This window comes from Pristiophorus japonicus, chromosome 18, assembly GCF_044704955.1.
Source record: "Pristiophorus japonicus isolate sPriJap1 chromosome 18, sPriJap1.hap1, whole genome shotgun sequence".
In the NCBI taxonomy this organism is placed as follows: Eukaryota; Metazoa; Chordata; class Chondrichthyes; family Pristiophoridae; genus Pristiophorus; species Pristiophorus japonicus.
This window is the reverse complement of record NC_091994.1, coordinates 55,160,270-55,175,602: the sequence shown is the minus strand read 5'-3', so window position 1 is coordinate 55,175,602 and position 15,333 is coordinate 55,160,270. Positions and strand designations below refer to the sequence as shown.

Here is a 15,333-nt window from a genome sequence, read left to right as displayed (position 1 = left end):
TCAGAAGGATAGTAATTGGGTGGTCATCCGGCAAGGTAGGAAGAGGTAGATATAGTGCAGGAATCCTTAGAGTGTGGCACTCTCAAACCCGTTTTCAGCACTGAACACCAGCAAGGTGACGACACCTTGTGGGAGTGCAGACTCGAGCATATCCACGGCACTGTGGGGCAAGAGACTGCACAGGGGGACACAGCAAAGTGTAGAAATGCAGTGATCATAGGGGATTCAATAGTCAGGAAGATGGACAGGCATTTCTGCAACACCCAACGTGATTCCCACATGGTGCGTTGCCTTCATGTTACCAGGATAAAGGAAATCACTGAGATGGTGCAGTACATTGTGTGTGTGTGCGTGTGTGTGTGTGGGGCGGCGGGGGGAGGGTAACAGCCAGAAGTCATTGTCCAAGTGGGAACCAATGACATAGGAAGAAAATGTGTTGAGGTCCTGCAGGCAGAATTTCAGGAGCTCGGGAGGAAACTAAAGAGCAAGACCTCACAGGTAGTAATTTCTGGATTACTCCCAGAGCCACGTGTTGGTGAGTATGGGCAAGGTAGGTAAGACAGGTTATCGCGTGGCTGGAAAAATGGTGCAGGAGCAAGGGCTTCAGATTCCTGGGGCACTGGGACCAGTTCTGGGGCAGGAGAGACCTGCTCTGTGGGGGAGGGTTTAAACTAATTAGGCAGGAGAATGGGCACCAGGATGAACCACTAGAAAGGAGAAACAAGGTGGACAGAGGACTGGGAGAAGCAAATAGCATGTGTAAAGAATGGTTCAGAAATAGAAGGGATCAGACAGGAGGCAAATGCGATGCAGTCTAAGATGGGTTTGGAGTACATGTACATAAATGTAGAGCATGGTAAATAAGGTTAGTGAGCTGCAGTCACAAGTTGCCACATGGGACTATGATGGGACATGGGGCATTAACAGAGATCTGGCTCAAAGAAGGGGAGGATTGGCTACAAAGTAGTCAGGAAAGTTAGGGAAGGGGAAAAAAAGGAGTGGGTGGCAGTATTGATCAAATAAACTATTATAGCACTAGAGAAGGATGATGTAGTTGAGGGGCCAAAGAAAGAGTCTATTTTTAGAATTAAGGTAGAGAGGAGTTATTACACTACTGGGTGTATATTATAGGCCACCAGATAGGAGCAAATTTGCAGGCAAATTACAGAAAGATGCAAGAACTAGAGTAGTGATAAGGTGGGATTTCAATTATGCCAATATGGGTTGGGATAGTAACAGGGTAAAGAGGGGCAGGAATTCCTGCAATGTGTACAAGATAACTTTCGTGATCAGTGTGTTTCTATCCCAACGAGGAAGGAAGCAGTGCTGGAGCAAAGGCAGAATGGTTTTAATGGGGGATTTTAACTTTCATATAGAGTGGGATAAGCAGACTAGCTCGTGTCAGAAAGGTAGCCAATTTCTTGATTGTGTTCAGGATAGTTTTGTTTTCTTTCTTTTTCATTCACGGGCTATGGGCAACGCCAGCATTTATTGCCCATCCCTAATTGTCTACGAGAAGGTGGTGGTGAGCCGCCCTCTTGAACCGCTGCAGTCCGTGTAGTGAAGGTACTCCCCAGGGAGTTTCAGGATTTTGACTCAGTAACGATGAAGGAACAGCAATATATTTCTGTCAGGGTGGTGTGTGACTGGGAGGGGAACTTGGAGTTGATGGTGCTCCCATATGTCTGTAGCCCTTATAGAGGTCATAGAAGCCTTGACAAGTTGCTGCAGTGCACACTGCAGTCACGGTGCACCAGTGTTGGAGGGAGTGAATGTTTAAGGTGGTGAATGGGGAGCCAATCAAGCAGGCTGCTTTTGTCCTGGATGGTGTCGAGCTTCTTGAACGTTGTTGGAGCTGCACCCGTCCAGGCAGGTGGAGAGTATTCCATCACACTCCTGACTTTTGCCTTGTAGAAGGTGGAAAGGCTTTGGGGAGTCAGGAGGCAAGTTACTCGTCGCAGAATACCCAGCCTCTGACCTGCTCTTGCAATATTTATATGGTTGGTGCAGTTAAGTTTCTGGTTATTGGTGACCTCCCAGGATGTTGATGGTGGGAAATTCAACAATGGTAATGCCATTCAATGCCAAGGGGCAGTGGTTAGATTCGCTTGTTGGAGATGGTCATTACTTGGCACTTTTGTGGCGCAAATATTACTGCAACAGTATATCCTAGAATTAACAAAGGGGCAAGCCATATTAGATTTAATAACGAGTAATGAGCCAGATTTAACGGTGCGTGAACATTTATCTGATAGCGATCACATGATCAAATGCAACATTATGTATAAAAGGGAGAAATGTGAAACAGCTACTAAGATTCTGGATTTAGGTATGGCCGACTTCAACTGGATGAGACAGAGACTGTCCACAATAAACTGGGCAAATCTGTTAATGGGTAAATTGACAGAAGATCAGTGGGAGCTGTTCAAAAAAAGAATTGAATGTGATACAGTTTATACTTGCCAAACAAAAACGACAAGAGGTAAGGGACAGCATAAAACGAAAAGAAAAAGCATACAAGAATGCAAAAAACAGCACAGGTCCTGGCGACTAGGAGAGATACGAAGAACAGCAAAAGGTGACAAAACAGATAGTAAGAGCTACAAAAAGGGTAGCTGAAAAGAAACTTGCAAGAGATATCAAAATCAACACAAATATTTTTTTCAATTATGTTAGGAAAAAGAGGATGGTCAGGAGCAATGTGGGTCCCTTGAAAACATATATCGGTGATATTGTAAACAAAATAAGGTAATGGCGGACATGTTGAATAATTACTTTGCTTCAGTATTTAAAGTAGAGGAAGAGGATAGCATGCCGCACATCCCAAGAAAACTAATATTGAATCAGGGATGGGGTCTCACCGATAGTAACGTAAGCAAAACAACAGCAATGAGGAAAATATTGGCACTAAAGAGTGATAATTTCCCAGGACAGATGGTTTCCAGCTCAGGGTTTTAAAAGAAGTAGGTGAGAACATTGCAGATGTCCTCAATATAAAGTTCCAAAATTCTCTTGCTTTGGGAACAATTCCTTTAGATTGGAAAATTGCACGTCACTCCACTATTTAAGAAAGGTGAGAGGGGGAAACCAGGGAAGTATAGACCAGTTAGCCTAACATCTGTTGTTGGAATATTACTACAGTCTATAATTAAGGATAGAGTGACTGAACACCTCAAAAATTTTCAGCTGATCAGAGAGAGCCAGCGTGGATTTGTAAAGGCCCGACAAACCTGATTGAATAGTTTGAAGAGGTGACTAAAGTAGTGGTCAGGGATTTTATTCATGGATGTTATTTTTATGGACTTCCATAAGGAATTTGATGAAGTCCCTCATAACAGACCGTTAGCTAAAATTAAAACTCATGGAATTGAAGGCAAATGATTGACCTGGTTAGGAAATTGGCTGAGCGGCAAGAGACAGAGAGTAGGAACAATGGACAGGTACTTTAATTGGCAGGGTGTGATTGTAGTTTCCACACAGGAATGTGTGTTGGGGTCTCAACTATTCACCATATTTATTAGCGACTTAGATGATGGGATAGAAAGCCACATAGTTTGCAAACTAGGGATGTATTCCCTAGAATTTAGACGATTAAGGGGTGATTTGATCAAAGTTTTCAAGATATTAAGGGAAACGGATAGGGTAGATAGAGGGAGACTATTTCTGCTGGTTGGAGACTCTAGGACTAGGGGACATTGCCTAAAAGTTAGAGGAGTGACTTCAGGAAACACTTCTACACACAAAGGGTGGCAGAAGTTTGGAACTCTCTTCCGCAAACAGCAATTGTTACTTTTAAATCGGAGTGATAGATTTTTGTTAACCAAAGGTATTAAGGGATATGGGACAAAGGGATATGGAGTTTGGTCACACAGCAGCCATAATCTCACTGAGGAGATAAATGGCCTACTTCTGTTCCTATCTTCCTATGGATCTAGTCCTGGGAAATGAAGTGGGGCAGTGAAGCATATTTCAGTGGAAGAGCATTTGGGGAACAGGGATCATATCATCAGGTTTAGAACAGTTATGGAAAAGGACACAATACAGTTAAGCAAGTAAAAATACTTAACTGGAGGAGGGCTAACTTCAGTGAGTTGGAAAGGAATCTGGCCCCGGTGGATTGGAATCAAAAATTAGTAGGTAAAATAGCACTTGAACAATGGCAGGCCTTCAAAGAGGAGATGGTTCAGGTACAGAGCAGGCACATTCCCATGAGGGGGAAATGAAGGGTAAGCAAAGCTAAAGCTCCCTGGATGGCTAATGATAGAGGTTAAAATGAGTGGAAAATGAGGCTTATAACAACTGTGATGTTCATAGATGTAGAGAACCAATCTGAGTATAGAAAGTACAGAGGAGATTTAAAATAGGGAATAAGACAGGCAAAGAGAGAGAGTATGAGAATAGATTAGCGACTAACATAAAAGAGAACGCAAAGGTTTTTTTATTAACATATAAGGGTAGTGAAAGGAAATGTGAGGCCGATTAGGGACTAAAAAGATCATCTTGTGGAGACAGAGGGCAGGGCTGAGGTACTAAATGAGTACTTTGCACTAGAGAAGAGGATGCTGTCAATGTCGCAATAAAGGAGGAGCCAGTAGCGATATTGGATAGAATAGAAATAGATAAAGAGGAGGTACTTAAAAAGATGGCAGTCCTCAAAGTAGAAAAGCCACGCGATCTGGATGGGCTACATCCTAGGTTACTGAGGGAAGTTAGGGTAGAAATTGTGGAGCTCCGGCCACAATTTTCCAGTCCTCCTTAGAAATGAGGGCGGTGCCAGAGGACTGGGGGATTGCAATTACATCCCGGTTTAAAAAAGGGGCGAGGAATAAACCTGGCAACTATAGGTCAGTCAGCCCAACATCAGTGGTGGGGAAACTTCCAGAGACAATAATCCAGGACAAAATTCATTAGCACCTGGAAAAGTATGGGCTAGTAAATGAAAGACTTGTTAGCAAAATTAAAATCCATGGGATTAAAAGGACAGTGGATACAAAATTGGTTAAGGGACAGAAAGCAGAGTATTGGTGACAGTTGTTTTTCAGTATACAGTGGTGTTCCCTCGGGGTCAGTATTGGAACCACTGCTGTTTTTGACATATATTAATGACCTGGACTTAAGTATACAGGGCACAATTATAAAGTTTGCAAATGAGACAAAACTCAGAAATGTTGTAATCAATGAGGCGGATAGTGACAGACTTCAGGAGGACATGGACAGACTGGTAAAATGGGCAGACACATGGCAGATGAAATTTAAAGCAGAGAAGTGTGAAATGATTCATTTTGGTAGGAAGAAAGAGGCACAGAAACTAAATAGTACAATTTTAAAGGGATCACAGGAGCAGATTTGTATGGAAATCATTGAAGGTGGTAGGACAAGTTGAGATGACTGTTAAAACATAAGGGATCCTTGGTTTTATTGATAGAAGAAGAGTGCAAAAGCAAGGAAGTTATGCTAAAATTTTATAAAACACTGGTTAGGCCGCAGCTGGCGTACTGTGTCCAATTCTGGGCATCGCACTTTAAAAAGGATGTCAAGGCCTTGGAGAAGGTGCAGAGGAGATTGACTAGAATGGTACCCGGGATGAGGGACTTCAGTTATATGAATAGACTGGAGAAGCTGGGGTTGTTCTCCTTAGAGCAGAGAAGGTTAAGAGGAGATTTGATAGAGGTGTTCAAAATCATGAATGGTTGACACAGTAAATGAGAAACTGTTTCCAGGGGCAGGAGGGCAGTAACCGGAGGGCACAGATTAATGGTGATTGGCAAAAGAACCAGAAGCGACATGTGGAAACATTTTTTTACGCAGCGAGTTGTTGTGATCGGGAACGCGCTGCCTGAGGGAGCGGTGGGAGCAGATTCAATAGTGACTTTCAAACAAGAATTGGATAAATACTTGAAGGTAAAGAAATCTACAGGGCTATGGGGAAAGAACAGGGAGTAGGTAGGATTCAATGGACAGCTCTACCAAAGGGCGCACGATGGGCCCCTCTGCTGTATCATTCTATGAGTCCACCAATTCAGGAACGCTAATCTCATAGAAATGTTTAAAATTCTGACGGGTTTAGACAGGTTAGATGCAGGAAGAATGTTCCCAATGTTGGGGAAGTCCAGAACCAGGGGTCACAGTCTAAGGATAAGGGGTAAGCCATTTAGGACCGAGATGAGGAGAAACTTCTTCACCCAGAGAGTGGTAAACCTGTGGAATTCTCTATCACAGAAAGTTGTTGAGGCCAATTCACGAAATATATTCAAAAAGGAGTTAGATGTAGTCCTTATTACTAGGGAGATCAAGGGGTATGGCGAGAAAGCAGGAAGTTGCATGTTCAACCATGAACTCATTGAATGGCAGTGCAGGCTCGAAGGGCTGAATGGCTTACTCCTGCACCTAATTTCTATGTTTCTATGTTTGCACATTGTGCTTCCCCAGTGGCCACATCAGTGTGATTGGCAAAGTAAAGTGGCTCACCTGCCGATAGTAGGACTCGTACATGGGGTTTCCACTGGAAAGCTGTGAGGAAAAGAAAAAAACGAATTAACAGCCGCCACTCAATAAACACCCATCATTTAATCACCATCAGGGCTTCAAATTAAAATTAACTCTGAATGATACAAACCCTTCACAAAGATCACGTACCAACTGCAGCCCCTCAATTAATGAGTTACACAAATTAGACACGGATGCACAAGGACAATGTCCTCAAACAAACTAATAGTTTGAAGAGATCTAGGGGTCTCAGGAGACTTGATGCTCAGCAAGTCCAACCAATGCAAAGCAATCAACGAAACCAATAGAATGTTTAACTACACAGCCAGTATTCAAGTTGGAGAAAGTCCTGCTCAAACCCCCATAGTGCTATGGTTAGAATGATGATCCAATGTCAAGGAGCCCGAGTTAGGAGGGAAAACAAGGCAACTTGGCCTTTTCAGCCTTGAAAGGAGAAGACGGAGTTGATCTTGAGTAGCACAAGGGGACAGGCCCAAACTAGCAAAAGCCAAATTTCAGACAGGTTTCAGGAAGTTCATCACACAGTGTGAACATATGGGGTGGACTTTGTGGTAGAGCATTGCCAGTGAAAATCTTGAAATCATTTAAGTAATAATTAGGCTTTAGGACTTTCTAAATGGAGAAATTAGTACGAGCTGAATGGCTTTCCACAATTATCGTGAAACACCTTGCCAAATGCCAGCTGTATTCAATGGTAGCACTCTCGACTCTGGGTCAGAAGGTAATTAGATGCAACTCCTACAGTATTTCAAAACTACAGATGAGAAATATGAATATAAATGACAACTGAGAGTGTTATTTAGGGTTACAACTTAGAGGTGTCTATTTCCACCTCCGTAACATCGCTCATCTCCGCCCCTGCCTCAGCTCATCTGCTGCTGAAGCCCTCATCCATGCCTTTGTTACCTCTAGACTTGACTACTCCAACACACTCCTGGCTGGCCTCCCCACATTCTACCCTACATAAACTAGCGGTGATCCAAAACTCTACTGCCCGTATCCTAACTCGCATCAAGTCCCGCTGACCCATCACTCCCTGTGCTCACTGCCCCATGTCCTAACTCGCACCAAGTCCCACTCGCCCATCACCCCTGTGCTCGCCCAGCTACATTGGGTCCCAGTTAAGCAACGCCTCGATTTCAAAATTCTCATTCTTGTTTACAAATCACTCCATGGCCTCGCCCCTCCCTAACTCTAATCTCCTTCAGCACCCCCTCCCCCACCCCCGAGATGTCTGCACTCCTCAAATTCTGCCCTCTTGAGCATCCCTGATTGTAATCACTTCACCATTGGTGACCGTGCCTTCAACTACCAGTGCCCTAAGCCCTGGAACTCCCTCCCTAAACCTCCCCGCCTCTCTACCTGTCTTTCTTCCTTTAAGACGCTCCTTAAAACCTACCTCTTTGACCAAGCTTTTGCCCTAATTTTTTCTTATAGCTCGATATCAAATTTATTTATTTTTGTTTTATAACACTCCTGTGAAGCCCCTTGGGACGTTTCATGACGTTAAAGGCGCTATATAAATACAAATTGCTGTTGTTATAGCATCTCTTAAAATATTTGCAAAAAAATTAACATCCAATTCAACTTCAAAAATGTTCTTAAATACTGAAAGCTAATGAGTTAATTGTGGGGCTTAGCTGGGGATAAATTACTTATTGTGAAAGATGAATTATCAGCCAAGATAGTAATTAACGTGAACTATTTTGCCGCTGCGCTCATTATAAGTGGAAGCATTATTTCAACCCCTTAGAACCACCAAATTTATTAACTCGTCATCCCTACAATAATTCCAAAATGAACACACATCCAACTAATAAAAACAGAACCATTATATTTTTAAAAAGGAGCCTTGAAGCAGCAATACCCGCCTTACTAAATATAAAATCAAGTCCCTCACCAGCTGGACCCCTGGCGGAGGCACTGAGCTGCGGTTTAAGCAGGAGGACAATATAGTTTTTAGGTACCAAGTTGTCACAGTTTAATGGAGGATCAGCGGCAGCAGTGAGGAGAGGCAGAAAACCAAACATTCTCCTCCCATATTGCAATTCGCAATCTACCACACTTAACACATCATGGACAGAACCTAAAATGTAGAATGCCAATGTTAAAATGCATTTTGTTACAGTATACACTGATTTTCCTGCTGCTATAATGCTCAGAAGGATAGCCTTGGCCCTTTCCCTCATGTCTTCCACTCCTTGGGGTCAAGTTTCGGGCCGCGCCTGGAACAGCGCAGCCCCTACCTGGACGCCCGTTTTTCGCGCCTAAAAGTGCGAGAGAAAAATACCTCTTAATTCTCCGGCTCCTTGCTGGTCCCTGGGAGCTCGGTGCGGCGTGCACACAGCAGCAGGGGGCGGAGCCACAGAGCCGCACCGATTCTGCAAGTGGAGGGGGCGGGGCTAAGTTAAATGAGGCAACGTCGTGCCGGCAGCCCTGCGCATGCGCGTTGGAGCGCGCGCGCACCCGCAGTAGCCCAGAAACATTGGCACTCGGCCATTTTTAAAGGAACTTAAAGAAAAGTGTTGATTTGTCTCGTGGACCCCTATCCCGTGGCCAAATGGCCTCAGTTACCCTCGCAGCTCGAAGGCTGCTTACTGTGTCTTCGGCCGCCGTCAGCCACTGCTGCCACCCTATCCCGTGGCCGAATGGCCTCAGTCTCCCTCACAGCTCGAAGGCTACTTGCTTGCTGTGTCTTCGGCTGCCATCGAGTCACTGACGCCGCCCCTGTCTCCAACATGGAAAGCCTGCCTGAAGCACCGCAGCTCGAAGGCTGCTGCTGCTTCACACAGGTAGGCATATTCAATATTTTGTCTTTGTTTTGTTTATAATTTTTTTAGTCAGGATGGCTCTTTATTTGTATAAGAAAGACTGTTTGAATGCTTGTAGAATTTAATTACTTCCCTTCCCCCCCCCGCCCCCTCCCCCCACCGTTCCCTACGCCTGATTTGTAAAGTGTAGGCAAGGTTTTTCTGAGCATACAAAAATCTACACTTACTCCATTCTAAGTTAGTTTGGAGTAAGTTTTCACTGCCTAAACGTTCAAAACAGGCGTAAGTGGCCGGGCACGCCCCCTTTTGAAAAAATAAATCTGTTCCAAAATGAAACTGTTCTAACTGACGAGAACTGGAGCAAACTAAATGCCAAGAATTGCAATTTCTAAGATACTCCATTCTAAACCAGTTGCTCCAAAAAAATAGGAGCAATTCAGGCCGAAACTTGACCCCCTTGTAACTCCACCAGAAACTTGACCAATACTTTAACTGAATAACGAGCAGACACATTGGTCAGAAATACTGCAAGAGTAAAAAATCTTTCTGCTTAATCAACTCAGATTGCACTACATCGAACACAATCTTTACAAGTCAAATGAAATCTTCAGTCTCCGCTGTAAAAAGCCCCGAGTTTGTTTTTCTGCCACAATAAAAGACAGACCTGCTGCCTTGTCTAATACTCTGGAGAATAGTCTACTGCAAAGATAGCACTAAACAACACTGTCTGTTTCTCAGTGATCAGCCCACCCAACCCTATGGGTCCCCAGCTGCAGACTACATACCACACAGTATCTACAAACAGCAAGCATGAGAGAGCTGCTCTCGCACTTCTTCTGGGATTCGGCAGCAAATTGGCTGCCACCAGATGCATTCCTGCAATCTCTGACCAACGTGCACTCCCACAAGCAGCCAAAGGAAGGACAGCAGTTGTATACACGCAACTCGTGAGGTTTGCTCTGCTGCCATTCCTCCTACTACAGTCTGTCCAAATTAAATATTCATGTCCAAAATGACTCGGCATTAAAGCCGACAGCCCCTTGGCAACTGCTATCAGTTAAGTAACATCTTTTGGTCAGTACCTGTACCTTACACACCCCAACAAAATAAAATTAAACACTGGCAGCCAAGAAGATCACCATCATAGGCGGTCCCTCAAACAAGGATGACTTGCTTCCACGAGTTCACAGATGTTTCACTGACGGACTCAATATTCCAGATCAGTTGAAACTGCTGCATGCCACTGATATCGTAATCTACAAAGCAGTTTGAAGAAAGCATCTCTGCATTTATTCAGAGGAGTGTTATTAGGTTTTGAAGTAGGATATTTGAGGAAAAATAACCAAAAATACAAGCAAAGCCCCAGAATGTGCACAATTACTGTTAGTCTTCTTTTACAACATGTTTATTTTTCACGCTGAAATGTGTCCAAAATCCATTAAAAATGAATTGAAAAGTTCACTGAGCCCCTCCTCTGCAGAGCGGGGTGAAGATGTAGGAGGCTGCATCTTGCACCGTGCAGAATCACAGCATGGAGCGGTTTGATCACAAGTCTGATTCACAGCAAAATGGTTTAAAGATTAAATTATTCTGTAGCCTTACAGGAGAAGGTGGTAAGAGACTGAAGAGAAGGTGTACGCAGCAGGAGCTTTGTGCCTCCGATTGTGGAAGTAAAGTGGTTGGGAGTAGGGGGGGGGGGGTGAGAGTCATCCAAGGCTGCTCTCTCTCACGTCTTGGGATGGCTGTCGTGGAAGAGGCCTGGGTGCTGATTACCACGCAGGTGGTGCATAGAGCAGGGAAAATTCAGAAAACTGAGTCTCTTCAGTAAAAAAAAACTGGTATTGGATAGTGTCAGCCGAGGCTCAGTGGGTGGCACTCCCGCCTCTGAGTCAGAATATCCCATGGCGCTATTTCAAAGAAGAGGAGAGTTATCCCCGGTGTCCTGGCCAATATTTATCCCTCAATCAACATCACAAACAGATTATCTGGTCATGATCACTTTGCTGTTTGAGAGATTGCTGTGCGCAAATTGCCTGCCACGTTTCTTACATTATAACAGTGACTACACGTCAAAAAGTGCTTCATTGGCTGGAAAGTGCTTTGGAACAGCCTGAGGTCGTGAAAAGCGCTATATAAATGCAAGTCTTTCTTTTAAATGGTCCAAATACCCCACGTCAGAACTGGCACTACTGAGGGAATGCTGCACTGTTAGAGATGCCATTCAGATCAGATGGTTAACCAAAGTCCTGTCTTCCTATTCCGTAGTGCACCATGGTATCAACCAACTTCACTGCAGTGCTGCCGTATGTAGCCGACAGCTTTCGTTTGAAGCTGATCATTTTTTTTTAGAAAGGGACGCCTACACCAGGTGAAAAATTACCTCTGACATTGCAAAGTACAGCACAGAAGATTGAATGATTGGTGACCCTGATGGATGTGTGGATCAAGGAGAACTGGAGTCAGTTTGGAAGATGGATATTTCAATTGTCTGAGCATTCATAATGCATACTGATCTAGACTGAGCACAGCCAGCATCTAAAGTGCTATATACGACAAATCCGACATCTTTAAAAATAATATAAATAATTTCACAAGCAGCCCCATTACATCTCATCTTGCCAGAATACCAATTTGTTACAGCTTTAATGTTAACCCTGAATAAACAGAACCTCAATCATAGAATCAGAAATTTACAACACGGAAGGAGACCATTTCGGCCTATTGTGTCCATGTCGACCAACAAGAGGCTATCCAGCCTAATCCCACTTTCCAGCTCTCGGTCCATAGCCCTGTAGATTACAGCACTTCAAGCACACATACAAGTACTTTTCAAATGTGGTGAGGGTTTCTGCCTCGACCACCCTTTCAGGCAGAGAGTTCCAGACCCCCGCCACCCTTTGGGTGAAGAAATTTCCCCTCAAATCCCCTCTAAACCTTCTACCAATTACTTTAAATGTATGGCCCCTGGTTGTTGACCCCTCTGCTAAGGGAAATAGGCCCCTTTCTATCCATTATATCTAGGCCCCTCATAATTATATACACCTCAATGAGGTCTCCCCTTAGCCTCCTCTGTTCCAAGGAAAGCAAACCCAGCCTATCACCTATTTCTCACAGCTAAGATTCTCCACTCCAGGAAACATCCTCGTAAATCTCCTCTGTACTCTCTCCAGTGCAATCACATCCTTCCTGTAATGTGGTGACCAGAACTGCACGCAGGGATTAAAGGGATATGTGGAGCGGGCAGGGAAGTGGACCCGAGTCCATGATCGGATCAGCCATGATCGTATTAAATGGTGGAGCCGAATGGCCTACTCCTGTTCCTATTTCTTATGTTCTTATGTACTCCAACTGTGGCCAAACCAGTATTTTATACAGTTCAAACATAACCACCACCACCCCGCTCTTGTACTCTACGCCTCGGCTAATAAAGGCAAGTATTCCGTACGCCTTCTTACCACCTTATCTATCTGGTCTGCTACCTTCAGGGATCTGTGGACATGCACTCCAAGGTCCCTTTACCTCACACTTCTCCGGATTAAATTCCATTTGTCACTGTTCTGCCCACCTGACCAGTTGATTGATATCTTCCTGCAGTCGACAGTTTTCTTCTTCATTATCAACCACACAGCCTATTTTAGTAACATCTGCAAACTTCTTAATCATCTCCCTATATTCAAGTCTCATCATCAAGTCTAGAGCATTGATATATACCCCAAAAAAGCAAGGGACCTAAAACTGAGCCCTGCGGAACCCCACTGGAAACAGCCTTCAAGGCACAAAAACACCCATCAACCATTATCCTTTGCTTCCTGGCTTTGAGCCAATTTTGTATCCAATTTGGCCTGGATTCCATGGGCTCTTACTTTTGTGACCAGTTTGCCATGTAGGACCTTATCAAATGCCTTGCTGAAATCCATATACACTACATCAAACGCACTGCCCTCATCGACCCTCCTTGTTACCTCCTCAAAAAATTCAATCGTTAGTCAGACAAGACAACTAATCCCTTAACAATCATTAAAAGTATTTTCCCTGTGTCACATCACACGGCAACCAGCTCCCAGGCCTCCGCCAATACCCGCCGCAAGGGTGCGAGAGCAGACGAGGATGACTCTCTTCCCCTGCCCTCCAGTCATCCCTCTTTATGGAGAAGCACAGCTGAGGTTAGGAACTTGATATGAGTGAGTACATGCGCAAATGGAACGTCATACCCATCCACACTGAACCATTACGAACATAAAAACATAGAAAATAGGTGCAGGAGTAGGGCATTCGGCCCTTCGAGCCTGCACCACCATTCAATAAGATCATGGCTGATCATTCACCTCAGTACCCCTTTCCTGCTTTCTCTCCATACCCACTGATCCCTTTAGCCATCAGGGCCATATCTAACTCCCTCTTGAATATATCCAATGAACTGGCATCAACAACTCTCTGCGGTAGGGAATTCCACAGGTTAACAACTCTCTGAGTGAAGAAGTTTCTCCTCATCTCAGTACAAAATGGTCTACCCCTTATCCTAAGATTGTGTCCCCTGGTTCTGGACTTCCTCAACATCGGGAACATTCTTCCTGCATCTAACCTGTCCAGTTTCGTCAGAATCTTATATGTTTCTATGAGCATGAACAGGAGCAGGCTCTTCGGCCTCCAGTCTGTTCTGCCATTTAATTAGATCATGGCTGATTTGTACCTTAACTCCATTGCTCTGCATTCCCTGATACCTTTGTCTAACAAATGTCCACCGATCTCAGGCTTGAAAATTTCAATGAACCCATTGATTGTGCTATCACTGTTGCAAATTTGAGATAATTTGCAGTGATTATCACAAAATACCACAACCAATAAACTCTAGGCTGTTAACTAGGCATCACTTGAGGCTCTGGTACTGATTTTGGCACAGATCAGGATACACTTATTTCAGAGCTGTACTGAAGGAGTGCCGCACAGTTGGAAATGGCATATTTCAGATGAGACGTTAAACCATCTGTCTGCTCGGGTGGATGTAAAAGACACATGGCAACATTTGAAAAAGAGCTGGGGAGTTCTCCTAGTATCCTTGCCAACATTTGGCCCTCAACCAACACCACTGAAACAGAATATCTGGTCGTTTATCTCATTGCTGTTTGTGGGCCTTGCTGTGTGCAAATTGGCTGTATCACCTGCCTACGTAACAACAGAGATTACAGTTCAGAAATATTTCATTGGTTGTGAATCAATGTGGAATGCCCCGAGTCTGTGATAGGGGCTATCCAAATGCATGGTCATTCTTTCATCTTCAGAAAAAATCCAGGGTCAGTTGAGTAAAACACCCTTCATAAGTTTCAGTTAAACTGTGATCAAGTTTTTTTAATGTTTTGAAATATAAAATCAACAAACTCATTAAAATTGTTTGTCTAAAAACATATCAGTGGACTCATTATTTGCCATTATTCTTGGCTTGCAAGCCCAAAAACCCTTGCAATAGTTTTAGAAAAAAATAGTATTACTGTCTACTCCTGTTAATTCAAAGTAGATTGAAGCACTAAATAACAGTGGAAATTCAATACTAAAAACCTGAATGTGAAAATTTGATTGAAGCAACTTTGAATTTATACTATTGTAGTACATCATTGGCCCAGAAATTCCTGCCTCCCGGGTCCGTACAAGATTGCGGTATTTACTTGCCCAGCAAATGTCCTCAAAACTCTTGCGCCTGATAAAAGCAGGGGCATAGCCTACTGTTACAGGCTTAAGAGTTTTATAATACAAAAAACCATTGTAAAATAAAATTTTAAAAACACATTTCATTGTTAAAACCCTCCCCACTACGGTAAGTTTATCTTAAACCATAATTTTAAAAAACTTTTTTAAAAATTGGAATATATATATATTTTTAGAATACATAAATAACTAATTTAAATTAATAAAAATGTGGTGTATTTTTTCTGTTTTTTTATTAGAGTTGTTTGTGTTTGGGGGGGCGGGGCGGTCTCATACATAATAATGGGAACTCCAACTTACTGAGTTGAGAACATACTTTACCCGATTGGCTGCCCAGAGCCATGTGACTGCAGCT

At 43.6% G+C, this 15,333-nt stretch overlaps 1 protein-coding gene across 1 annotated transcript in view; it reads right to left on the bottom strand.

Annotated features, from left to right (window-relative positions):
- The window catches only part of eps15l1a (epidermal growth factor receptor pathway substrate 15-like 1a), a 395,109-nt gene that overhangs the window by 284,506 nt on the left and 95,270 nt on the right, over positions 1–15,333 (bottom strand). Inside the window, exon 2 of the mRNA XM_070860699.1 lies at positions 6,469–6,510. Within this exon, the coding sequence (XP_070716800.1) occupies positions 6,469–6,510 (42 nt within the window). The remainder of the gene's footprint in view (positions 1–6,468; positions 6,511–15,333) is intronic.